The sequence below is a fragment of the Tinamus guttatus genome, unplaced genomic scaffold (genome assembly GCF_059628265.1).
Source record: "Tinamus guttatus ecotype Peru unplaced genomic scaffold, ASM5962826v1 Tinamus_guttatus_pri_ptg000227l, whole genome shotgun sequence".
Lineage (NCBI taxonomy): Eukaryota > Metazoa > Chordata > Aves > Tinamiformes > Tinamidae > Tinamus > Tinamus guttatus.
In genome coordinates this window covers 3131149-3157828 of record NW_028288761.1, presented here as the reverse complement: position 1 = coordinate 3157828, position 26680 = coordinate 3131149, and the positions used below count along the sequence as shown (strand labels likewise).

At 41.4% G+C, this 26680-nt stretch overlaps 1 protein-coding gene across 2 annotated transcripts in view; it reads left to right on the top strand.

The window, feature by feature from the left end:
* Positions 1–24798, top strand: part of LOC104579120 (putative cation-transporting ATPase 13A4) — a 35891-nt gene extending 11093 nt beyond the window's left edge. For both annotated transcript variants that reach the window (XM_088525606.1, XM_010226721.2), the window contains exons 6-30: positions 392–461; positions 1287–1421; positions 1835–1907; positions 2556–2687; positions 3875–4045; positions 4463–4620; positions 7055–7243; positions 7559–7620; positions 8375–8525; positions 9775–9861; positions 10579–10732; positions 11342–11453; positions 13186–13310; positions 14312–14475; positions 15498–15620; positions 15925–16004; positions 16486–16528; positions 17387–17496; positions 18723–18819; positions 19646–19718; positions 21044–21218; positions 21668–21885; positions 22454–22542; positions 24037–24117; positions 24577–24798. In XM_088525606.1, coding sequence (XP_088381732.1) covers positions 392–461; positions 1287–1421; positions 1835–1907; positions 2556–2687; positions 3875–4045; positions 4463–4620; positions 7055–7243; positions 7559–7620; positions 8375–8525; positions 9775–9861; positions 10579–10732; positions 11342–11453; positions 13186–13310; positions 14312–14475; positions 15498–15620; positions 15925–16004; positions 16486–16528; positions 17387–17496; positions 18723–18819; positions 19646–19718; positions 21044–21218; positions 21668–21885; positions 22454–22542; positions 24037–24117; positions 24577–24798 — 3094 coding nt within the window. The remainder of the gene's footprint in view (positions 1–391; positions 462–1286; positions 1422–1834; positions 1908–2555; positions 2688–3874; positions 4046–4462; positions 4621–7054; positions 7244–7558; positions 7621–8374; positions 8526–9774; positions 9862–10578; positions 10733–11341; positions 11454–13185; positions 13311–14311; positions 14476–15497; positions 15621–15924; positions 16005–16485; positions 16529–17386; positions 17497–18722; positions 18820–19645; positions 19719–21043; positions 21219–21667; positions 21886–22453; positions 22543–24036; positions 24118–24576) is intronic.
* The last annotated feature ends 1882 nt before the right edge of the window (positions 24799–26680 follow it).

Sequence of the window (26680 nt, the reverse complement as noted above, 5' to 3'; positions counted from 1 at the left end):
ATATGCAAAAATTTAGAAGAAATAGATGTGCATGAAGAATTGAATGCAAAGACCTAGAGAAATTATGAAGAATTATTTGGGTTTAGAACACATAGATTTAGTTGTGGAAATTTTTTTTTTCTTTTGCACTTCAAAGGAGTTTTTGTGTGACAGAACTATATGTCTAAAAGGCTATATTGTACCTCTTTTTCTAAACAGCCTTCACTGATACTGTCATTTCTGACACACGTACCATGAGAGTCTTTTAATCATTTCTCTTTTTCTTGGGGCAGGATGCCTGAAGCCTTTAGATTAGGATCAATACGAGCTCTCAGAACAATTGAAAGATACAGTTTCTTGTGCTCCATTTTCACTGTTGGATCTCTAAGTGACATATCTTTATGCCATGCAGGAGACTGATATGTGGGCCAAACACTATTGATGTTCCAGTGATCCCTATTTGGAAACTACTCATCAAAGAGGTATTGAGCATTTCTCCTGCTTTTATCCTTGAGGCTGCTTGGGAGGCAGAATATGCATATAGCATATGGTAAATACTATATCTAATTTAGCCTCTCCTCACCCACCAAGTACATCCTCCGTTCGTGCCTTCTTTAAAGTTGTTCTTTGAACCCACCATAAATAAATTTCATCCGTGTAGTTCCCTCTCCTCCATCCCTATGCCAAACGCTAAATACTACTGCTCAGTGTTTGTTCATATCTGTGTCCTGAGAGCTCATTCTATTGGCCTTGCAATAGTCAGTGAATTTTTCCAAACCACGCTGGAAATGAAACCACAGGGACAAGATCTCTGTCTTAAACAGCAGACTTGAAATGAACAACATTGGCTGGCACAGGCCTTCAGGTGCAAAGAGCTCCACTGAGCTCATGACTCTGTGCACAGCACTGTGTAAAGCACCAATATGTTTTCCAGACTGGAGCTGGCTGTGTCTGGCCTAAGCAGAGTGTTTTTGAAGATAGGTGCCTGTGGTGTGCAAGCTGCACCCACACTTCACAGCTTGTACTTTTCTCAGTTCTGTCACTTATTTTAAGAATAGGGTAAAAAAAAAAAAAAAAAGAATAGGAGATTCACAACTCAGATAACATCTTTATTGGACCAATTATTTGACTCTTCTTTTGAATGGAGATGGACAGCCCAATTAGACTGAAGCCGCTGCTAACAAAATTAGAAGGTAGGAGGGAAAGCCCCTGGCACTTAACTCGGGAGCTTTTATTCCAGCCCATCTCCAGCAGATTGAAGCCATTTAAATGTGACAATGCTTGAGTATTGTTCTCTCTCCAAACAGGTCTTAAATCCATTTTACGTGTTCCAGCTATTCAGTGTGTGTCTGTGGTTTGCTGAAGATTATAAGGAGTATGCCATTGCCATCATAATCATGTCTCTGCTCTCCATTGCTTTGACTATTTATGATCTTAGACAGGTGAGATACCTCAGCTTTCACTGCATTTATTTCCAATACCTGGGAAAGCCTGGGATGTTGCAACACACATGTACTGTGCTATGAAAGTTAGTCACAATTTTAGTCTCGTGACATTATGTAGTAGCAGATGCAATGGTCTGGCTTAGTGGTCATAATAATCTGTGTGGTTCTTTACCACATCCTCCCTTCCCTATTCCAGTGCTTAGCTTTGTAACCCTTTCGTTACACCTTCTCCATAATTAAGGGCAGGGAGTTTCTTTCTCTGTATAATTGCAAAGTTCCTGTCAGGGCCAGACCCCAGTTCATATGAGGGCTCTCATAAACACAACTAACAAAAAGCAGTAATTGTTAATGTATGAATTGCATCATGTAGTAAATTGTAACCCTTTTCTGTGTTCTCCTTTAATTTATAGCAATCATTTAAGCTGCACGGACTGGTTGAGTCTCATAACAACGTCACGGTCACTGTCTGCAGAAATAAAGAAGGTGACTCCTGCACAATTTTTCTTAATATACATTTCATTTCCCTAGCTGTTCAGTTTCCAACTGAGAATTTCTAGTATCAGATTCCTTCCACAACAATTTCCTTTTCTGCCCATCAGCCTGTTTAATTAGTTTCTGCAGATTGGGTTAATTTGACATAGAAGCATGTTGTAATGCATCAGACATATACATGAGCAAAGTCTTATCATAAAACTAGCAGGAAAAACTACGTAATTTTTCTAAAAGCAGTGCTGTCAAAGTCTACTGCATGATTAGAGATTCAATAGCTGTAACTCCAGCTGATGGGTGCATTTGAGGTCTGTTCTCTGCCATTCTATTTGGAATGCAACTGAAAAGATGGAGTCAGATTTAGAAGTGTGGATCCAAACATCTTTAGTTAAGTGAGCACCCTGGAACAATAACTATTGCTTGCACTCCTGAAGAGATAAGAAAGAATTTTGGAGTCTGAATCATGCTCAGACCTTTCTCAATATGGGAGATTGTAGTCTTAGGTCCCGTTTGCAGTCCTGTGTCTGTTTTCAGCTATTACAAAGAATTACAAGCTATTCAATTGGTAGTTTCTTTAATTTCTTTTCTCTTACTGCTTAGAAACATATGAAGCAGAAACTTTACATTATATGTCATCTACAGGTTTTAAAGAACTGGAATCACGCCTTCTTGTCCCTGGAGACATGCTGGTTTTGAAAGAGGGCAGAGCTCTTTTACCATGTGATGCCATCCTGATCAGCGGACAGTGCATTGTAAATGAGAGCATGCTGACAGGTACAGCTCTTCCCTCAGGTTTACCAGCAAAACATCACCATAGTCCTAAGCTTCAGCCAGTGCCATAGAACACATGCCATTATAATATATCATCCTTGATATATGTGTCCATAGGTAGCCCAGAAGAGGATTTTCCGGGATATTTGCTGTCACAAAGACTGAATTGCAGTTAACTCTAGCTTATCTAAATAGGCAAGATGGACTTTGAGAAGGGCTTTACTTCCTTTCTGGGATGAGGCATTTAGAAAGGGTTTCTATAACGAGAAAAGAAAGAAGATTGGACAGTAAATTACAGGACAGGAGAAGAGGGGGTACATATTGAACAAAGCTGTTCCCACAAAGGGCATTCAGTCTAGTAAGTCTATGTGGGTTACAGTCACTCTGAATGTTTCCTCTCTGGCCACTGTAACTGCTCCAGCTTGTTGGAATGTCTTCCTAGCTCTTGTGGCAATTATGCCCCCGTCTATGTGATAGCACGAAAGGAGACACCAGGACTTTAACAAAAACCAGGATTTTTAGTGCAGGAGGTTTTCATAGTTCTGTTTCTTATTTTTAAGTTTGGCCTCACTCTGAGTCAAACTAAAACCAATAGTTCTTAAATTTAATGTAAGTGAAAAATTCCAGATACCTCTTTATTACAGAAAGCCTCAGATGCTGATTGCTCAGTAAAAATATTTCTGCTTTTTTACCTGAATGTATCTGCTCTGATTGTAGGATATTTGTCATTTGTCAGACACTGAGTAACAGGCTCCTTCTTTTCCTTAGGAAGGGAAACAGGCAATGTCGTGTTTAATCTACCTAAGGGAATAAAATAGTGCCCAGCACATGAGGTTCAAACTAGGTAAACAGTTTGCTGCCATTATCTGGAGTCATGCGATATCAGTTCAGTTCTTAGGTCTGCTCATCTATAACCAGGGTTTGGAGTCCTTGGCGTGTTTTCAGTTCTTGGATGTACAAGAAGCTGCTGTCCTGATGTAAAGGAGAGCTATTATCTGGCATAGTGTGAATCTTTGCTTGTTATGCTCCAAAGTCTTATTTTATCTGAAGGCGTCACCATACAAATGTAACTTTACTCTAAAATGATTTCTCTAGTGAATCCCTATCACCTGCCATCTGTCCAGATGCTGTACTTTTTTGAAAATCGGTAGGGTAATTTTAAGGTTAAAATCTGAGGTAATCTCTCCTAGGAGAAAGTATTCCAGTAACAAAGACCCACCTACCACTAGCCGATAACATCAAGCCCTGGAGAATTCATTGTGCAGAGGATTACAAAAAACATGTCATCTTCTGTGGAACAGAGGTCATACAGACCAAGGCAGATGACAGAGGACACGTGAAAGCTGTGGTGCTGCGGACTGGTCAGTCAACACTTCAGTTTGTTTTAATTTTCATGCCTTTTCTAGCTGGACCAGAGTTTGACTTAAAGGTCTGTTGTGCCTAGTCGCACTAAGTTAAAGGAGTTAATCCAAACTCACAACAGTTAACCTGAGAACTGATATATCAGGCTGGACAGAGCTAATATGCATTGTTCTAGTTTGCCTGGTATGATCTTTACAGAAACCACTAACATAGGATTAGGAAGAAAAACCTACCTTTTTTCTCTCATTGAAAACTCTCATCTTGCTTAAGAAAAATATAAATATGCACTGTAGTGGAAGATTTGGACCTTCTTTTTTAAGTTAAGCCACTGTGTGCAATTTCAAAGCCATCATTTTTTTCTTAGAGAACTTCTGGAAATAGTTTCACCTTAAAATGATTTTGGTTTGTCTTTCCAGGTTTCAATACAGCCAAAGGGGATCTGGTGAGATCCATTCTCTACCCTAAACCCATGAACTTCAAGCTGTACAGAGATGCTCTTCGGTTCCTGATGATCCTCATAGCATTTGCAACAGTTGGAATGATCTATGGAGTGTGTGTATTTGCACTTGGTGGGGTGAGTTACTTTCTAGAATGTGGGACACATCATCACACCAAGTTAAAAGACTTGAAACTTGAGTGGCTGTATATACATTTCTTCGAGAATAATTATATGAGACATTTATGTAAGATTACATAAATTTATGTACATTTATGTAAGATTTACATTTATGTAAGATTTATGGTCCTCTTCAGTCTTCTTCTTGCCTTAATAACTGTCTCAGTCTGTGGCACGTATCAGTGAGCACAGACTAGATAAGAAAATATGTGTGGTGAGCAGATTGGTTCCTAGAAATGGAATATCCTAAGAGCTTAGCACTTTCCAAGCAGTTTTTATAGAGTTCTAGTAAGATTTTTTTGCACATTCCAAGAAAAATTATGGATCATGGATTACATTGGACACAGATTAATGTGCTTCCAAAAGCTGTAGTTTATTATATCAAAGATCTGTCTACCCCAGTCCATTATCTTTCATTATAGCAGATGTCAGATGTGTATAGAAATAGCATAGGAAATGGGGCAAGTATAGAGCAATTCTTTCCTGGTATAGTCTTCTAGTTTTTGGGAGATAAAAGTACACTAAGATAGCTTTTTTATCTGCAACACCTAGCTTTAATAGCCACTATTGAATTGTGCCCCAGAGCTAGGCTTAATACCTTTGTGAAATCACTTACGCTTTGGCCTTGACAACACCTGTGGGGGTTACTTCCCATTTCATTAGGTACCGCATGCCAGTATTTTACTATCTGCTGTCTGGTAAATCCTCTGAAGGCACTTTAGATTTTTATTTTAGAGATTTAACAAATAACTGCTTTTTATTTGATATTTCCCTAGCATTCATGCTTTGAGACCATTGTTCACCCATTCAGCTACCTTTCTTCCATGTTACAGAGTCTTTAGGAGTACAGTCCTGAACACAGATTCCTGAGGTTTATTGCTGTCATAAGAACTCCCCAGTTACTCCTGAACTTTGTTTCATATCTTTCTACAGTCATTTATGAGAAAATATTGCCTTCACTTAGTTATCACCCAGCTTAGAGATAACTTCCTTGAGAACTTTTGGGAAATAGCATCATCAATAGATTTTGAAAAGCCAAAGGTCCTGTATTAAGTGGGTCACATACCCATGTGACCATTGTTTTTTTTCCAGAGTTTTCAAAGAGGTTTATGGGATATGAATTCCCCCTGAAAAGGCTGACACTTCCCTAGTGTATCATTTAAATCAAGGGTCCATTAATTCTCTAGTATAATTTTAATCAGGTTTCTTAATGTAGAATTTAGAATTACTGTGTTAGAGATCAGCAAGGGCCAGCTGCTCCACGAGACAGGGCCAGTCACGAACCTAGAATGATCGCAGCACAGGTAGTGCCCTCACCAACCAGAGTGCAATTCAACAGCATCTAAATGTGACAATCAAAACCAGGTGCTGGTAAGAGGGTCCATCAATAGCAACAAACAAGGTAACCTGATAAATCAGGTCTAGGGTCCAGTCAGGAGCAGCAGGAGATTGGGCCAGAGACAGGATCAGACAAGTGTGAGAGGGTCCTAGTAGAAGGCAATGCCAAACACCCACACTTCTACACAGCGCAGGCAAGGAATGAAGGCCCAAGCCTGAGCTTAAATGGATTTCCTGAACCCATGGTGGAAGGGGTGGATGGGGCCCCAGTGAGCCTGATGAGGGTAATTAAAGCCTATAGATTCACCTAGGGTTCTGGTATACTGGTCTTTATATCTCTGAAGATCCTCTGAAACCCTTTCAGAAAGAGTTCACACATGCTAATTTCCATTTTTCAATATGACTCAGACCAGCATAAGACATAGTTGCACATGGTAAATAGTAGGTAAGCAAAACTGGCAATCAGTTTTGCACCAACCTCTAAGCCCCTAAATTAGAGATTGTTTTTAGAAATGCGACTTCTACTTCTGTGTCTCTTCCTGAAGATAAAAGCTATTTCTTTTCACACCTCCTAGAACATAAGGTCAGGAGGGATCATTAGCTTGCACATCTGTTTTACTTTTCAGCACAACCACATGTGTCTCATCTGTTACTCCAATATGGAGCCCGGAGTTGTGTCTATAAGCAGTTGGTTGGATGTCCATAAAAATGGCAGGCTACTGTGTGCTGCCTTATGAGGAGCTAGACTTTCCAGGAGGTACCTTAGCCTGCCTGGCATGTTTGAATTCATGTCCTTTGGAGGAGACTGTCAGCTCAGTCATTTTAGAACGCATGAGAAGGAAGCTCTAGAGGTTATTGTATAGCGGTAGTGTAGACTCAAAGTCATTGGTTAAATCAAAATAATTAATTTCTTATGGAGATGAGTATGTGATATAGCTTGGGCAGAAAACACCTCTGGCAAAGGGGAGGAGAGATGATGTGGTCTGTACTTAAATGATCCAAGGGCTGGTGCCTGCTATCCTCTCGCTGATAACTACCCCTGGTTTTCTGTCAGGAGGAGGCAGGTGAAGTAGTGAAGAAGGCCCTGGATGTTATCACTATTGCTGTCCCTCCAGCTTTGCCAGCTGCCTTGACAACAGGGATCATTTATTCCCAGAGGAGGCTGAAGAAAAAGGGCATCTTCTGCATCAGCCCGCAGCGGATCAACATGTGTGGACAGCTAAACCTCGTCTGCTTTGATAAAGTATCTGCCCTGTGTTGATTACTCTCTTATTACTGATGGGAGCAATGCTAGGGTTGAGAGAGGGTGGATTTTGGTCAGGTATTTGCCTTGTTATTTACAAACACATCGATCAGTCCTATGTGCATGAGTTTGTGCTGTCTGAACACGCAATATTCAACATCGGTGTCTTCCTTGGAGCATAAGAATTGGCTGATAGCACCTTTGCATGCTCTAAGTTGGCATTTTGTAGATGATAACTTCATAAAATGAACTTGATTTTTATTTTTCTTGGAACTCTCATGTAGAAAGTTAATTTGAATGTGTATTTTAACTTAGACTGGCACCTTAACAGAAGATGGCCTGGATCTCTGGGGCTTGCTGCCCTCTGAAAGAAACTGGTAAGGCTTCTTGGCAAGCAATGGCATTAAAGTTTAGTGGGAGAATGACTGGATTCTCTTCCTAGGTATATGAACAATATAGGGACTGCTAATTTCAAGCATCTGTTTGAATGAAATGTTTCAATTTCCAATATTTTTGCTATGGCATTTGTGAAGAGAGTTGGTTACCTCATCCCAGATTCTGCTCCACATGAAAAGATGCAGCTAATGTCAGAATTTGGCACAGCGCTCTCAGGCAGGGTAGTCGAGAGTAGACGTGCTATATCAGATCTCAGAGCTACAGCAGTGTCCCAACCCTTTTTGCCAGTCCTTGTTACCCATGAGGTTGTCATTCTTTTCCTGCAGTGCCTGTAACATTTGCCCATTTACATATCCAAGTATGCGCATGCACAAATATGCTTAAACTTGTACCAGGCACACAGCTCAGAGTCCCTCCACAACCTTCCAGCAAGGTTTTAAACAGTAATCTGTTTCTCAGATTGTTCCATCCCAATGGACTTCCAAAGTACTTAAAATTTGCCTACTCAGGATATGCCTATTGCGAGCATGCAAATCCCATCCTTTGACAAGTGAGTGAGGAATAACTCATGAAGGAGGACAAGTCCCCAGAAACACGCTCATGGTCTGATCACAGGGTGGGGTTTTAATAGTCTCTAATTTTTGTATTTTTGTTTTCACTTTTAATTTTTGCTGTTAGTGAGATATTGTTTGGTGTTCTGTGATGACCCTTTTTTTTCTGGTCTCTTTGCATTAGCTTCCAGGATGTTCACAGCTTTCCTGCAGACCGCAGCCTGCCTTGGGCCCCAGTGTTGAGAGCAATGGTAGTCTGTCATTCACTAGTTGTACTGGATGGCAAAATTCAAGGAGACCCACTAGACCTGAAAATGTTTGAGGCAACTGACTGGGTAAAGTTTTGCTTTGCTTTATGCTAATTATGTGTGTTGAGGGGGAAGTTTTGGTGCTATTGCAAAGGAGAAGTGTCCCAAGTCCTCCCTTGCAAATCGCCAGTTTTCACACAGAAGTAAAACAGCATAAACCCTGGAAGGTTTTTAAGAAATGTTTCTTATTTCTGACCAAACCTTGTATCTTGGGGAAATTTGAGGATTTAAATAATTCGTCTGGATTTTTTTTTGATATTATGTAAATTCTGCTAGGGTATCAATTTCAGCTGTAGCTGCCAGATGACAGGGAATACGCTCATGTACAGATGCACACTGGTTTTACAGAGCATGTAAGAGACTGCTGCCAGCTTTGAAATGGATGCAGAACTTTCACCTTTGTTAGAGCCCTGTCATTGTGGAGATATTTCTTACAGGCACAACACCTCAAACCTGAACATGGCACAAGGGTTTGAACAGAAGCCACATGTCCTACTGCTTGCTGTGAAGTCATATAAACAGCATCAGCACGGCAGATCGCAAAGTGCCGTATTCAGTCTTTGTCCCATTGCCTGCAAAGCACCATCAATGTTCTTATTTACTACCTGATCAAGCACAAAAAAAACCCCCAAAACAATAAATAAATAAATAAAAAGGGATCATTTGCAAAAACTGACAGGCTGCAAATCTGAAATAAGCATGAGAAAAACAGCTCATGATTACCTGGTGGAAGGTGTAGCCACAAGCCATTGCCACAAGACAAGAGATGAAGGGCAGTGACAGTGCACTGAAGAGCTGTCTCTTTTCTATCTGCAAAATGCATAAAAAGAGCCAAGTTTAAGGGAATAGGCTGTCCAGTAATGACAGGAGTTAAAGGATGATTTTCCCCAGGGGCACTACCATGCTATTTCAGCCTTAGGCAGCATCTGGCAAAGTCATAAATTATTTGAAACAGGATTTATCTTGTGGCCTTTGACATCATCATCATTTGTGTTCTTCACAGTCATGCTGTGAGGATTAAAAAATGCATCTAGTTCATGGAAGACTTGGAGAGTAGAGGACGGTGTTTTCTACATTAATACAAACTTTTACTTTGTTGCCAGGGGAGACACTGTATTCTCTGTCAGTTCCTTAATGTGAGGTTAGATTAACCCTTCTCAGAAATAAAGGAAATATCTTGCTCTGGTGCAAGGAAAGGCTCTAAGTGATCCATTTATGTTCCTGTCTATTCTACTGGTGTGTGTGATTTAAAAGATTTTTGTCTTTCTATTCACAGGTGATAGATGGCTCCAGTGCATACCAGAGTGAAGGTCAAGGATCTGCACATACTACAATTGTTAGACCTGGGCCTAAAGCCAGCAGTGTAAGCAATTTGAAAGATACACATCCATGAACAAGTTAAACTGTCAGTGTGAGTGTTACCTTTCAGTAATGTAATGTTTGGTTGTTCTAATTCAAGATACTTCATGTTTGCACTACCTTCAAAGAGATCACCTCATTCTCTCTGATGGGAGAGAGAATTGAGGAGGAATTTGTTGCTCATATCAGAAATAGAGCTTAGAGCAGGGAGATGTTGCCTGGCATAATTGTCCATATCAGAAATTCAACTCTCCTGGTGGCTCCAGGCTCAGTTCAAACTCAGGGAGTAATGGAGATGATAAAAGCAGTATGGAAACTGCAGTATGGAGTATGGCAGCTGATGACTAGTGATGTACACGGAGGGAGGGCTTTCAGATATTCCTTTTTACTTCTCAAGACCAGTGTAAGACCTGGCAGAGTCTGTTAAAGTAAAAGGATATTCACTACTGAGTTCCTTTCAGTAAAATATATCCAAAAGTCTGCTAAAACTGGCAGTGAGCTTTTCCTACTGCTTAAGCTAGACATTTCTGTCCAGTTTCATCCGCTCTTCATCCACAGTCCTTTCTATTCCACTGTGAGAAATCAACCCATATATTCAAGGACAAAAGTGAATCATATTTTGGGTAAGCCTCTCACCATGGCCCAGAGGAGAGCTCTAAAATCCTTTGGTTTGAGTTTAAAATTCTTGCCGCAGTGACTAATCCCCTTGCTTTTCTTCTAGGCACCAGTAGAAGGCATTACCATTTTGCAGCAGTTTCCATTTTCTTCAGCCTTGCAGAGAATGTCTGTCATTGCTCAGGAAATCGGTGGGGAAAAAGAAGTTTTCACAAAAGGAGCTCCAGAAACAGTAGCCAAGTTATGTAGAGCAGAAACAGGTAAATAACGTTTGTAAATGTTTCCTAGAAACACATATGTATAAGTGACTTTTAATAGAGTAATGGAATGGAACGTCCAAAAATGTTTTCTGGGTCCAAAACACTATACCTCAGTATGACAAGTCAAAATCTCCCTATTGTGCCCCAACAAATCTAAAGATAAGCTCTTATTCAGCCCTTCTCAGCAAAGACGTCCTGCTAAGGGACAAGAGCAGATACAAAGAGTTGCACAAGATGTGCATTCTCTGCCAGAATAGATATCTGAAAAAAATGTCTAGAGGGCTGATGCACACCAAAAAAGTTTTATTTTCTCTCTAAGCCTCAGGAGAAGTGCACAGCTCTTTCATTCAAGACTTTGCACAACAGCTTAGGATCCTAAGTACAGAGGAACAGGAGAGGCAATGATTTTCTTACTGAGCAAAGCTCGGTCCAACAGTTTTCCTTAATGTCTTTGGCCTATTGTAAATGGTAGGCGTACCCTTTGCAATTCTCCTAGTTCTCCAGGACAGGAATATATCCTATTCCAAGGCTTTCAAGATTATTCCCCTTTTATTTTATCTTTTTTAGAAAGTAGACAAATGCCCTGATGCTCTTTTCTCTTTTGCACAGTCCCATTGAACTTCGAAAGCAAACTTCTGCTCTATACAGCGCAAGGCTTTAGGGTCATTGGACTGGCATATAAACCTCTACAGGCAGACAGGCAATCTCTTGATTTAACAAGGTAAGCACTGGGTTGCTTTTTATCAGCCACATTCAGCCTCAGATAATACAGTTACCATAGCGCATCTGCCAAGAGCAGAGCTGTAGGGCAGACAGTTTTGGTGGAATCTAATCAAATAGAATCTCATTCAAACCTGGACATTCATCTGTCTGAGAATGGGTAGAGGGCAGTTCATTAACCCATGCTCTAAGTCCACACCTAAAATCTTGGGACATTTCTTAACAATTGATCAACATGAGGAGGATAAGTGTAGTATACCCTGAACTAGCATAACTCTAGTACACCTTCAGTCCACCACTTCTGCCACCTCTTTTTCTTGTTGATGCATCCAGGCTTTCTGCCTCTTCCTCCGTTGTTCTAGCTTCTTGATTAAGCAAAGGCAGCAGAGGACCCCATCACACCAACTGTTCTCTAGCAGGCAGCCAACTTTTCTACTACTCTCCTAGTTCTAAACAAGCCTCACTCAGCAACACTGACACACATATTCATATGCCCTTCCCAAATCTGTGTAGTTCTTGCCTGTAATACTCTCCAAACATCATTTATTAAATATTTGTGGCTACTTATGGCATCTGCTGTCCATTCTGTTCATTAGATGCAGGCCCTAGTCCAGATGGGTTTCACTTGCTTTTTCACAGGATTCTTTCTTGCTGAAAGGGCCAGTGGCACTGGCACTGAAGCAAAGTGCAAGCAGTTTTGTGACATTAAGTATCACTGACTTACCCAGTCCTGTGAGCAAATGTTTATGATACGTCTCATATTTTGCAGTTGTGTGTGCCATCATAAAATGGCACATATATTGCCATGGGAAAAAAAAAAAAGAAAACTGAAGGTCAAACACAGTCAGTCCTGCTGTGAAAGCACTGACTGTTCAGATGCCACCTGACTTGGCTACTCTGACTGCCGTGCAGTGTTTGACATCACCTCCTTCTTTCTACAGTAGCTAAAATAAGTGCTTAAAAGCTTTTAGCTTTCAGGCCTTTCAAAGGAAACCCATTTCCCTGGAGCAACCCCAATTCTCTCTAGTATATACTTCAGTGATGGGATCATTTTCTAAATTCTATCTTCGCTTGAATTTATCAACTGTAAAAAAGGCAAAGGATAGGTATAAAGAGAATAGGAGAGAGATCAATTTCCCACATGCTGTTTGCTCAGATATGATTGTCAGGAATAGCAAGTGTCATTTGTTAATATGGATATCTTTTCTATATGGTCCAGAAATGAAAAAGGCATGAACTTTCCAAATCAGAGCACTGCAATTCAAGAATCCAGCAGGAAATTACAGGAGTTTTTTGGCACTGACTAGTGAAAGTGCATGAATAGAAAAAAGTCCAGCTTACCAGTCAGCCTTCATGTTGGTTTGTAAAATAGATAGCTCCAAATTGACTCTTTTATTTATGTGGTGATTAAGCAAAGATGGGCTGGAAACTGATTATGTCCTAAGCTCACCCTACAGAATAAGGGAAGAACAGAATAAAAGGATGAGAAATCAAGTGATGTTTCTCCACACACAACCAGCACCACCTGCTGCTTTTGGATACAAACCCCCACGATGTGGAAATAGCATCATAATTGTCAGGCAGCTTGGGACTACTGAGAGCTATCTCATTATCTGAATTCTTCTGAATTAGATTCAGTGTTTAATAGCTACAGCTAGCCATCAGCAAATTCAATGCAAAAGCAGTCCAAAGGGACAGAAAAGAATTGGAACTGCCTCTCTGTTCTCTCTAAGGGAGGAGATGGAATCTGATCTGACATTCCTGGGCCTGCTGATAATGGAGAATCGACTGAAGAAAGAAACAAAGTCCGTCCTAGAGGAGCTCAGTGCTGCACGCATCAGGAATGTTATGGTCACAGGTATCTAAATAGTTGGGATCATTTATATGGCCACTGGCCTAGACATGATGGAATTCAACCATCTATGATTGAACAAGCAGCCTACTGCTTCATCACCACCACTGGCAGGAACATGGAGAAATTTGTATCTCTCAGATAATTATGTTCCAACAAATATCTCTGCTATAGTAATGAAACGTGTGCATGTTTATGTCCCTAACAAATACACCAGGGTTTGTCAGATACCTAACTTTTAATCTATCCTATCACACTTTCACCATGGATCAGAGTCTTGCAGTTCCTCTGCTGCTGTCCAGTGAGTCCAATTGTTCTCCTTGATTAGGATTGACAGATGATGTGCATAAATACATATCCCACAAGCTCCCTTTTTTTGTTGGGCCTCATGATATCCTGTGGTCATAAACCAGCCCAGATAGAGCATGGGTGCCAGGATGAATTATCAGCCCCTATTTGTTCCAGGTTTTCCTTGAAGGGCTAGTTTGAATTTGAGCAGAAGAAATAGCAGAGGGAGTGTTTTCATGGTTCAAAGACATTCTTCTTTCCAGAGATTACACAGATCTTGTTTTCTTGTGTGTCACTCCCTTCAGCACCCATCTGACACCAATGCAAACTAAGTGCAATTGAGGAGTGTCAGTGATACCAGCAGCAACTTAACAGTGAATCCCTTGTAGTTCATTGAATAAAACAGAACCTTTTTCTGCTTAAGTTACAGATATTCTGTATCCAAATAAAACAGAAGCACAATATCCAGCTCAATTTCTTCAAGCTCAGGACAAATGAAATAAATATATATACTTAACTATTAAGACAGACCTCATATGCAAAGTTTTAATCTTTATCCAAAATTATAGTTTGTTATTTCTTATATACAGACACTGGAATTTGACTGGTATCTATGAGTATACATGGAAACTCAAAAATCAGGAGAAGCCTAATGTTTTCCCCCTGAATAATTCCTCATGGATGAAATATGTGGATAACACTCCCCTTGGTTTTTGTAGGTGACAATATTCAGACAGCTATAACTGTTGCCAGAAATGCTGGGATGATTTCTCCAACCAACACAGTGGTTCTTGTGGAAGCAAACAAAACACCTAGGTCTTTTTCAGCATCTGTAACGTGGAAACTACTAGAAGAAAACAAAACTAAAGATTATGGAAGCTTGGTGAGCATAAGACAAGGGGGTGCTGCGTAACAAGAAAACCATCTAAGCTGGAATGCTTTAAATAATATTTAAAGAATAGTGGGATTATGCTAGTGTAACACAGACTAGTCATTTACCACCATCTGCACTACAGAATGTAATTTTCCAGGGAAGTGTTTAAAAAGAAAGTGATCTTTATAACGATGTGTCCCAGCAGAGCTTCCTCCTAGCATTTTATCTTCTGAACAGTATTTGTGCAAACTGCCTACGCTAACCTTGAGGATATCTTTGCAGAAACTCATAAAAGTTTGTTTCAAGCCCTTGGAATGGTCTGATGCCAGTTGCAAGAATGTTTCCCTTCACAGATGTGAAGTCAAAATCTGTGGCACTGCTCTGCCATCCCTTCTTGAGCAAGTGGAGAGTTAGTGTTTTGCCATACATGCAAAATTAAAACAGATACTGTTGAGAAATTTTATATACACAGTGAAGCATAAGCTAAGTTTGATAAGAAATTATATTAATCAAATCAAATATCTGCACAATGAACCTGAGACAAAGACCGGTTACTCTCTCTTTGAAGGGTATGTATGAAGGAGCTGAGAGATAGCAGGGTCAGGCAGATGGTAGGGAATCTGTTTCTGTTGATGGGCTGCCATTACAAGTTCCCAGTCTGAGCAGCATCTTCACCATCGTTCCCTGCAAAAAGACATGCCTAGTTATGAGGTCCATATGCTCTCTCTGGTGTCTCTAACTCACTGTGCAGCCCAAAAGGCTGACACTTTTAACGAAGGAGCTAAAACAGAGCTATGCCAAGGCGCAGTTTTAAAAGACATAGAAATAGCCAGTTCACACTGAAATTAGTGGTTTTATATGCTTAAATTCCTTTACAAATCCTGGCCTACAAAAGGGACCAGGCCTGGCATCCAGACCCCCTAGGGCCTTCACAAGCACCCTACCTATGGGATATCATTTTCTTTGTTATAGTTTGTGGAGAAATGTGCATAGCAGTCTAGGAACAGCACTCACTCTTGCCTGATTTATAGGATGATTGCAGTCAGGCAGGAAGAAGAATCAGGCTCGCAGCTGGATCAGGCCAATACCATTTTGCCATGAGTGGAAAATCGTATCAAATTGTGGCACAGTATTTCAGCCACTTACTTCCAAAGGTAAGATCTGGGTTATTTAATTTAGGCAAACTTGTCATTCAGCAGATTTGGATTTTGCTGATGTTATTAAGTGAAGACATCCAGATTTACTCAGAACTCTAATTTGTAAACAAATCTAATCTATTTAAACTCCCAAAGCTGTGGGCTGGTTTTATCTTAGGTTATCAAACTTTCCTGCTTCGGAGTCTAAAGCAACTGTTTGGAAACGTGGATTTTTGGTTGTTTCCATTCCAGATCATAGCCGAAATCATTGTGACTGTTGTAGCAAATAATTAAAAAAATTACTTCCTTCCTCTCCTTACAGCTCCTGCTGAATGGAACAGTTTTTGCTAGAATGTCTCCCAGTCAAAAATCCAGCCTCGTAGAAGAGTTTCAAAAGCTGGAGTAAGTTCATATTGAACACTAGAGGTTTGAAAGTATTTGATGAATGAATATCGTAAGAGCTAGTTTTTGTGCGCCCTAAAAGTGTACAAAAACTACAACTTCTAACACAGTGTCACCCACATACTTCTAACACAGCCATTAAATTCCAAAAGCCCATTAAAGGGATGCTGAAGCTCCCATTAGTTTGGCAACACAACAAAGACCTTACATTGCCATGAGTTTGAGTTTCCTTTGCTCACATCACTCTTCTACTTCTCTTTCTGAGCCTGAAGTAGGGGCACTTGTTTACTTTACTTGTTTGCCCAGGCACACCCAGAGTCCAGAGTCCTGGACTTGTGATGCTTCAGTCCATCTAGATTAGCTTTTAACCAAAAAAAAAAAAAAAAAAAAGGGTGGGGGGGGTGTAGAGGGGCTTTGATTCCCTCCTGTTTACAGGTCTCACCTTCCCCAACACTGAATTTCAGGTCAATTTATTTTTTAGTTACTTTGTGGGCATGTGCGGAGATGGAGCCAATGACTGTGGGGTAAGTGAAATCTGTTTCCAGTGTATTTATTTTTAAAATTAATGCAATGTCAAACTGAGCACACATTGGAGATGGGAGTCCTGTACTTATTCACAGAGCAGCTGTCCTGGATCAGTATTGATTCAGATCTGATTCCATAGTGTGGTCCTTACCATGCAGAAGCTATTCCAGGCAGAGACAGTTATAAATTGTGGTCTCAAGTACTGAATCATTTTTCTTCACAAAAATACCCAAAGACTCTCTAAATCCTCCACTGCAATTTCTAGCAACACCTTCAATGGCTGAAGAAGGAGAAGATTGGGGTTAAGATGAATTCCCTCAAGGAACAGCTGTAGCCCTATCTTTTTATTCTGTTTTGGTACATCTTTTAAAAGCGCAAGTATATTTGTTTCCCTCAAAAGGAAGGGTCAATATTCAGAGAGGAGCCCATAACTTCCTTTGGCTTCTCTGTTCACGCCTGTGTCTTCACACGTCCTTGTGTCGATGGGAGCAATGCCACCCAAGCAGAGAAGCACTCTGATTCAGGGTATATGCACCTAGGCTGTCTGTGTAAGATGTGATTACAGTGAAGCACTGACAAAGGAAGCACAGCTACACTTGTCTTCTGCAGGTGGTGTGGATGGTTTGGGGGCCTGTGGGGAATGGACTTTGCTCATGCTGTCATCCCCTTGTTGCTTCTGTACATCTGCTGCAACCTTATGTCACCAGAGGAAACTTAGGGGTGGAGCACAGCCAGGGAATGAGGAGGGACTGCTGTTCGCAAAAAGTATCCTGTTGTAAGGGGTTTGGTTCTAGTTTCGCATACCAGTCACTGTGTCTTCCTTGCTTGTGAGTACTGAAGAAGAATGTGCCTTTCAGGCTTTGAAAATGGCACATGCAGGGATATCACTGTCAGAGCAGGAGGCATCTGTAGCTTCACCTTTCACATCACGAACTCCCAGCATAGCATGTGTGCCAGAGCTAATCAGGTAAGTGTGGATTCTTGTGCCCTGTTATGTCAAGGAGACACTCGTGACTCCTCTCTAATGTTAGTGTTCCCACCAGGCCAGGCTGTACATACAGAGGGAAAAATAAAATTGTTTGACCTTGAAATTGCCTTGGAAGTGTTCCTCTCTAAACTTCCTTTAAGAAAAATCTTTGGGTTTTTTTGTTTGTTTTTCCTCAAAACTACAGGAGGACAACTGCAGCTGAGCATGACATTATTGTCAATATTTTAAGTTCAAAAGATATAGCAAAATAAGCACTGCTCTATAAGTTGAATTCAGTCCACAATAGCACCCTGTGCACTATTATTAGGCACAACATTTGATATACTATGCAAACACAAAATAGATTTGAATTGGTTGAGTCATTTTCTTAGCTAAGTTTTGCAAGAGGTTACCTGTTCTTTCCTCAGTAAAACATAGGGGATCGAGACCATGCCAAACTTGAAGACTTCATGCAATGAATATCAGGAATCACGTGAAGTCAGTATTTAAAACTAAAAGTTTCATTAAATACAGCTTTAGCACTAGATCTTTTGGCTACTTTAGCATTGTGCCCCTCTAGAACTTCTCCAAACACTGCTCAAAGGGGCAATGCTTCTGGCTAATACTGTGAGCCAGGGTGAAGCTGGGAACAGATTCAGTAACTAACATTCATGCTCTAATCACTGAGCATGCTATCTTCCAAAGGGTCTGTAACAGTGAATAGGGCTACTCCTTATTCTGGTAGGTTTTCCTGTAAATTCCACAACGTATTTGATGGTGGTGTGAAGAAGGCCAAGGTCCTCATTTTGCTTAACGGGCAGATGATACTAGAGAGCATTTGGAAAGAATCTGTTTCCCCATACAGTCAGATAACATAGTATCTGACCATAGAGGACGTGTCAGTTGAAATGTGAGAGCAGCTGTGGGTGTTTTCCTAGAATTTTTTACTTGCATTACTAATGTCAGCAGGAAAAGCTGCTGCAATAAATCCTAGTCTTGGGAATGTGAATGTCTGGAATCAAGTTCTTTTGCTTGCAGCAGCATTTCTACAAGAGAAACTTTTACTTTCATTCAGACCAAATTTTATTTAATTCACTTCCCAACAAAATACTGGCAGAGACTTCCCTCCTGTGACAAATATCCTGTTTTTCAATAGCATTTCAGGAGTATTGGCACTAGGCCGACCCATCACCTAATTGCTGTCATTTATTCACCTTTTTGCACAGGGAAGGCCGTGCTGCCCTTGTCACTTCCTTCTGCATGTTCAAGTACATGGCACTGTACAGTATCATCCAGTACCTTGGTGTTCTTCTGCTGTACTGGGTATGTCTTGGGAATGTGGGACTTGTTGGCTAGAAGGATGGACTATCCCTGTAGGGTCAACATAGGATAAAAGCCACGATAAAATTAGCAAATAGAGTTCTTCCACTCTTACTCCTCTCCTCTCCTCTCCTCTCCTCTCCTCTCCTCTCCTCTCCTCTCCTCTCCTCTCCTCTCCTCTCCTCTCCTCTCCTCTCCTCTCTTCTCGCGCTCTGTCTTGACTATCATGTGATCCTTCTGTATCCTCGTTTGAAAACTGGAAAGCTTCTTCCTATTACCTTCAGACAAACGGATTCGGGTCCCAGCTAGACAAAAGGGAAGATGGGATATTGAGCAGTAGTTCAGAAGAAGTAATATGTTTGTGAAAAGGGAGGATTTGATATTAGCTTATGAGGTTGCAATTTATTCAGCGTTTAAAGCATGAATTAATTTGACGGTAAGTAGATTCCCCAGGGTGCCTGAAGCCACTTCTGTATGGCTTCTTCCCAATTAGGGAGGAGGGTTTTGCAGTCAGAAGTCATGCAGCATTGGGAAAGGATATATCTCTTCAAATGGGATTCTTTTCCTGTTACACTGAGTGAATTGGAAGCATCATTAGCCTAAACAATGCACAAAATAAGAATATTCACTGCTGGCCCAATAACGATGAATATATTGGCAGGGTGATGGGTTGTGTGGTCCCCTTATCTCCCGAATAGTATATTCTTGGAATTTCAGAAAAAAGAGCAGAGCATTAGCTCCATGAAAATAATACAGCTTCTGGAAATAAGTAGGGCCATGGCAAATGTCTGATTTGTGATTTTCATTTTCATTGTTTTTCTCTTTTCAGCAACTAAACTCCTTCGGGAATTACCAATTTTTATTCCAAGATCTGGCTATTACCACTGTAATTGGTGTGACAAGTAAGCTCCTTAGTCATCTTATGTATTAGTGAGAGAGCGGATCTCAGATATTTTTCATTTCTCCAGAAATGCATAATCCGATGTATAGCAATGAGAAAAGAGAGAGACTGCATGCTACAGGAATATTGGATCAATAGAGAAGGCTTCTTGTTTGAGAAAAGAAAGCTCTGAATTAAAAATAGGCAATGCTTAGCAATGGAGTTGCTGAGCATGTAAGTTGTTGATGACTGGGAGGTTTTCTCTAGAGAGAAAGAGAACAAACAGACCTAATGAAGTAGAGAGGAACATTCAGGCTTTTTTTTTTTTTTTTTTTTTTCCTGGCTTGTGGACTTGAGAAGCCAGATCACGAAAATGGTGAAGGATCCATGCTGAAAGAAAAGAGGTTGCACTGTATGGAGACCAACTTGCATTCCAGGCTGTGAAGCCATGTAGACAGGGAGCACAAAAGGAAAGAGGAAAGAGATATGAGAACGGGCAGAAAAAAGTGGCAGGTGTCAGACACTTCAGAGGAGAACATTATAAGCAAAGAATGAGAGAAGAGACCAGGGTTGGACAAGGAGGGGAAAGGAAAGCGGCAGGTTGCCAGGATAGAGTAAATTAAGGGTGGGGGGAAGGGAAAGGATTAGAAGCAGGAATGGCAAGGCCTGGGGCATGAAAAGTATGTCAAAAGCACAGAATTGTCTTCCATTCCTGTGGGTTCACAGACAACTAGAAAAGGTCTTGATTAAATCAGTCCTAAAGGGTGAGTCACCACACTGGGTGATGAAAGCTATCTTGCTATAAGTAGTCCATTTTGCAACCCTGCATCAAGGCTTTCTGTATCATAACTTCACTCAAAGGCTCAGTAAGCCTAACTGATGTGGTGAAACTTTAGAAAAGAGGATTTAAACTTAAAACAAAGGGAAATCTTTTGGGTCCTCAACAAGCTCAAATAAGCAAGCAACAGTCCAGGAGGACCAGAAGGATAGAGGGGACATGCACAGCAATCTATCCCAAACCCCAGATGACAACAAATAACAGAGAGAACAGGAGAATCTGAGCATATCTTTATATCCTTGTACCTGAACAAAGACAAGTAAAATCAAGATTCAACTCCTTTTTTCCAAAAATGCTTAACAAGAGTCAAGTAACATTAATTAACCTCTTCTGTGGCCAGTAAGATTTGATGAGAAAATAACTATAATTTGTAATTGAAATAGTATCGGTATATGCTACAGCGAACCTTGTAAACTAAAAAGAGCTGGCCATTAATAGCAGTCAATAATAGACAGCATCACTGCTGGTATTTTGGGCACACTAGTAAACAATGTCTATGCATGTTTCAGTGAGTTTCACAGATGCCTATCCAAAGCTGGTTCCCTACAGACCTCCTAGCCAGCTCGTCTCACCCCCGTTGCTGCTTTCCGTCATACTTAACATCTTCTTCAGTCTCAGCATCCAAATTCTAGGGTTTGTCGTGGTCCAGAAGCAGCCCTGGTATTCCAAGACCAATATACACAGGTAAGTCCCCTTCTTTGACTTATGGGGGACCCAGGAGGATGCAGTGGGGCAGCTCTGCATGATACTGTTCATCAGCATCACCATGATGCTCTTCTGCATCTGCAGGCAGCCCCTCTATTCCCCCATAGTGTGCTAAGTAAATGGTGATGTCTGCAGGTCCCAACTTCTCCAGAAAGTCTGCTTTGCAGCACAGTATTTGTAGTGAGATTATTTCTGCAGAGCATAAAGAGGAGCATTTGACTGCAGGGGAGGTCAGGGTATCCAAGCGGGTTTGAACTCAGACTGCCAAGTTCAGCAAACTCAACCCAATGGGTGAGACTGAGGGCACTAGTAATAACCCACATCCTTGTGATAGCATGGGAAGTATGAGGATTCATGATAGTGATAGTGGAAGCAGGGAGAAATAACTAGGCGATGATCATTTGCTAATCAGAGTGACTTTTTTACAGTGCCTGCCTCTCAGGAAATGACAGCTATGCAAAGAATTCTTCCACTATTTCCAGCCTTGACTTCCATGGGATGAGAGACGGAGCCTTGAGGGAAGTGGACAATGGCTATAAGAGCTATGAAAACACCACAGTGTGGCTGCTAAGTACTATCAACTGCCTCATCGTAGCACTAGTTTTTTCCAAAGGAAAACCTTTCAGGCAGCCTGTCTACACAAACTGTAAGTATGGGAAGAAATCTGTGGCACACTCAGCTCAGGAGCTCAGTTCACTAGAGAAAAATTAAAACTTGACCAAAGCGATACCAGCTAAAACAGCAGGAGACCAATATAACATTCCTAAATCTCTATTTTGTTGCCTAATGACAACCTTTTCTGAAGTGTCGGTCTCATTTGCATCCTGTGGTCGGCACCTCTCTGAGCCGGGCTGATGCTTCAGTGTCAAGCACAGTGCTCCTGCACTGCTGCAAGTTTGGCCCTGGCGTTTGGATTTCTGAAGCAAAAAAATCAAAAGTGTTAACAAGCAGCAGGCAGGCACTGTTGACTGGCAGAAGTGTCCTGTTACTAAAGAGAACTCGACTGGTACATCTTAAGTAGAGAACTAGATTTAGATTTAGTCACTTTGCTCTTGACCATAATTTTATGACCACTGTCTCCATTAAAGATAAAACATCCAGAGTTGCATAATATTTGACACAGAAAATGGTGTCTACATTCCTCTTCAGCAAAGGAAAGCAGCTGAGAATGCTTGTAAATCCAGGGTTTTATTTGTTTTCTCTCATCCCTTCAGATGTATTTGTACCGGTGCTCACAGTGCAGCTGGGTGTTTGCCTCTTCTTGGTGTTTGCTGATATTGATGGTCTCTACTCAAAGATGGATGTAAGTAATGATCCAGGGCAGGTTTTCATATTACTGTCAACCCACTGTAAGTGTACTAGGACTGTTTTTAGCACAAGGCATAGACTTTAGCAGGGATATACAGCGTTTCTAAAGACAAGTCAAAAAGTGGATTTTAGATTACGAGAATGGAGAACATTCTGAGAATATGCTAGCTGCACAACTATTAGGAGGATATCGAACAAACAAAGATATGTGCATTCTGACACCCAGCTGTCTATTCAAGCACCTCAGTTTGATTGTTTCAGTGCTTTGGCCATCCAACAGAAGTCCACGATGATGAACTTACCATGCTTGATACGTTGGTGGCTTGGTCTTCAGTAGCGAGGCCAGGGGAAGAAAGCAGCTGGGCCCTTGAAATTAAGCTGAAGTACTATGCTCTTCTGCTTCTCAGGCTGTACTTGCTCTGCAGGCAAAATACATGCAGAAATTCTGCCAGGCTGTACTCACTGCAGCTTTTGGTTCCCAGTTTCTCACATTTTCAGACATCCTGTCTAGATTTCAGATCTGGGTGGAGCCCACAGGTTCCTAAAGCATCATTTGGGTTTAGAACAGTTGTGGTGAAAGACTAGTGAGATTGTCATGGGAATAGAGCATCTGTGTTCAAAGATATAAAGAGCCTGACAGAAGGCAGGTTGGGAGTTGCCATGTACAAATGTATCCCAGGGTAGATACCATGGAGAGCTATGTCAACCACAGGACGAGGTTTTCAGTAAAACGGATATGAGTACATTCACACTAAAATTGGAAGGAAAATGTTAACCTCTTCTCTGTGACTCTTGTACAGCCTTGTAGTAGGCATCATAGGAACAAAACAAATCACACAAATTGTGATAATTCTAAGTGTTGGAAAGAGGATCCAGAAATTGGAATAATGAAATGTAGGAACAGATAGATAGGCCAGGAGAACAGACCTGGAGTTTGATTGCCAAGCAGTCTAGCTATGGCTGCCTCACTGTGTAACAGCTCCCAGAACAGAAGCTCCACAAGAAGACACAGTTAAAGGACTCAGCCACGAGATGGCACTTTTAGGCAAGTCTTAGTCCTGTTGTGGATTGTGGTGACAAGCGACATTGTCAAGATTGCAGCTCTGAGGAACTAAAATGGCTTTGGGAAGAACTGCAAAACTCTCAGTCTGTCTGGAGGGAATGTACTGGATTTGCTGGGAAGAGAAAATGAGGCAGTGGCAAAAAGACAAAAGCTTGAAGTAGCCTAGCGCTGGAGAAACTGCTGATCCAAATTTTGGATCTGAACCATGTCTCTGAAATAAGTTGAGCTACAGCCAGAAACCCAGTGTCCGAGCTATGGAAAGCTGGACAGAATTGAAATACTCAGGCCCATTTCTTATTTTAAGAAGAAAGAAATCATTTAGGTTTTCTGTAGTAGTTCTGGAGTACAGTTTTCTCTTATAAGTTTAAATACCCATACCCAGCTCATACACACATTGAAGAAGCACCACTTCTGCTTTCTTTACAGCTTGTCTGCACTCCCACCACATGGCGAGTCTTCATGGTGATAATTCTTGCAGTGACACTTGCTGTGTCCTTCATAACTGAGGTGAGTGAGCTGCTTTCAACATACCTATCAGCACTATTTGGAGAGCAGAAAGGGTCAGGTCTCACCCTCTCTCCAACCTTCTCAGGCTAGCTTGGAAATATTTTGTAAAACAGGAGCCATTGCCTTATGCATCCTCTCTCCCTTCAAAGTCTCCCTCTGCTCTCAAAGCCCCACATCAGAATGATCAGATATTAGTAAGCATGTCCCTAACTACCTTTTCTTTCCAACGACGAACAGAATGTAACAGGCCCCTCCCCAGGTCAGGGAAATACGGGAAATGTTTAATATTTTCTACTCAAATCCTGGAAACTGTCAGGAGGAACCAGTCCTTGCTTTCCAGTGGAGAACTCTAAATAAGCAGGACATGGTGGGAGATCCGACTCTCCAGTACTTTCCCTGTATATGTCCTGAGAATGAAGAGGGTCTTCTAAAATCTTTCATCTGCTCTTGCTTTTACAGGAAGCTGTCATTGAGAACAGAGCCCTGTGGCTGCTGCTGAAAAAGACCTTCAGGTACTATTCGAAGAGCCATTACAAGAGGCTGCAACGAATGTTAGAGAGGGACTCAGCCTGGCCACCTCTGAATGAAACTTTCTTCTCAGATTCTGTTGCAATATCAATAGATGAAAATATGGGAGGTCACAGCAATCCAACATTTGACAGCAATGAGAACACACTCTGAAGGAAACATATCCAGGACAGTTGTAGCTGAGCGATAGGACTGTTCCAGAGACTTTAGAAAAAGGAAGGACTGACTCGCTCCTGCCCCCTGATTCCGAGTGTCCAGAAGCATAAAATCAAACTACAGAAGCATGAATGGTTCTCTTGTCCCCTAACTGACAGATGAGTGACTGCTGGCAGCTAGCTGTAAATGGAGCAGCCTGGAAAGATTGGCAAAGTATATCCATGGTTGGAATTCCCAGTGCTGCGTCTCTCTCCCAAGCTGTGTTATACAGTCTGTAAGGATGGTGGATCTTCCTGATGACAAGTAGCTAATTCAGATTCCAGCACTCCTACTTCCCTTTAGAGAAATCAGCTAGAACTTGCTCCTTTTGAGGCTGTTGAACACAAACAGGTCCTTGTAATCCTACAGTTCCCACAGTTTCAGATACTGCTACCTCATGTCTGGGGTTTGTTGTTTCCTTCTCCATCAGTGCTTCACTTTCTGGAGCTGGAAGGAGCTACAAATAGCCAGAGCCTTCTCCTAGAATCATCCACTCTCCCACCATCCTGTCTTTCCCATCCTTGAGCTACCATGATGGGAACAGTGTAGAGCTCTGTAATAGCTCCCTGCTACCAGGCAACCCACTTGCACTAAGCAAGAGCAACTAGCTCTGAATACCAAACGCAAATATGTGTAGACTATGTATTGCTTTGATACAACAGCTGATCCAGAACCATGTTTGAAAAAAAAAGTTTAGCTTGAATCAAAAAATAAGAGTTCCTGTGCATGAAACAAACTCCTTGTTCAAGAATGGGCTGGCTCTGCTTTCAAGGTGTCCTCTCTCTGGGAAAGAATGCTCCAAGGAAACACTGATTCTTGGTATTTCACAATTTTTCTTCATGCAGTGAGATTCAGGTTACGTGTCTCAGAGCTCTGGTGACCCTAGGCATTTCAGTCTCACACATTAAAACTTCAGCAAGGCTACACAGCTCAGCACAAATCAGAAAAAGGTTCACATTTGTTCAAGATGAGTTTCCAGTTTTTAACAAAACCCATTAGCAGGTGAAGGCTAGAGGCTTTAGCTCTTGCTTTATACAGTCCTTGCAGCTTCAAGAGACACTACAAGCACAGGCTAATGGAGTTACTCCTGCCATCCTCTCTTCAAATTACAGTAACATTTCCTTAGAGAACAAATGGATTGCCCTATTTCTGAAACCCGGCACATAAGAAATAAACTGCTGCATGTGATAAACTAGCAATGACGGGTTGGTAAACTGTATCACAACTGACAACAGTGCAGCAAAGTCAACTCCTGGCAAACCTATGGCATTTGCAGGGCCAACGAGATAAAGTCTGCTTGCCTACTGCTGAAACACAGTTTTGCCTACATGAAAACGGACCTAAGATGACAGGTGATATTTAACTATGTAAGGTGTCAATCTTATGTTCCACCTGCCTATCTAAGTCCAATGTCCCCAGTCATACTGGGGTAATTTCTGAAAAATGAGTCACTCTCATAACTCCTCACTGACCTCAGCCCATGTTTAATCAGCTGAGCTATGTGGTGTGTCTCCAGCTGCAGCCAGCTGCTTACTCAGCACAGCTCTGTGGCCATCAGGAGATGAGGAAGGTGCCACACACAGCTTTCCTGCCGACCAGCTCATGTGCACATGTCAGTGCACATGGGTTATGGTCCCTCCCTTCTGGTTAAGCATCTACAGGAGACCCAGTCCACTTCCCTATGTCATGGTGGTCCCTTCAGTCTTGGACTGGGAAAGTATTTACCATCAGGAAGAGGAATAGATTTAAGTTAAAGTATAAGCTTCAAGTCTGCCCAGGATTCTCTTCTACATTTTGAATTTAGAGGCTCTCTTATTTGATTTTATACTTCTAGATACTA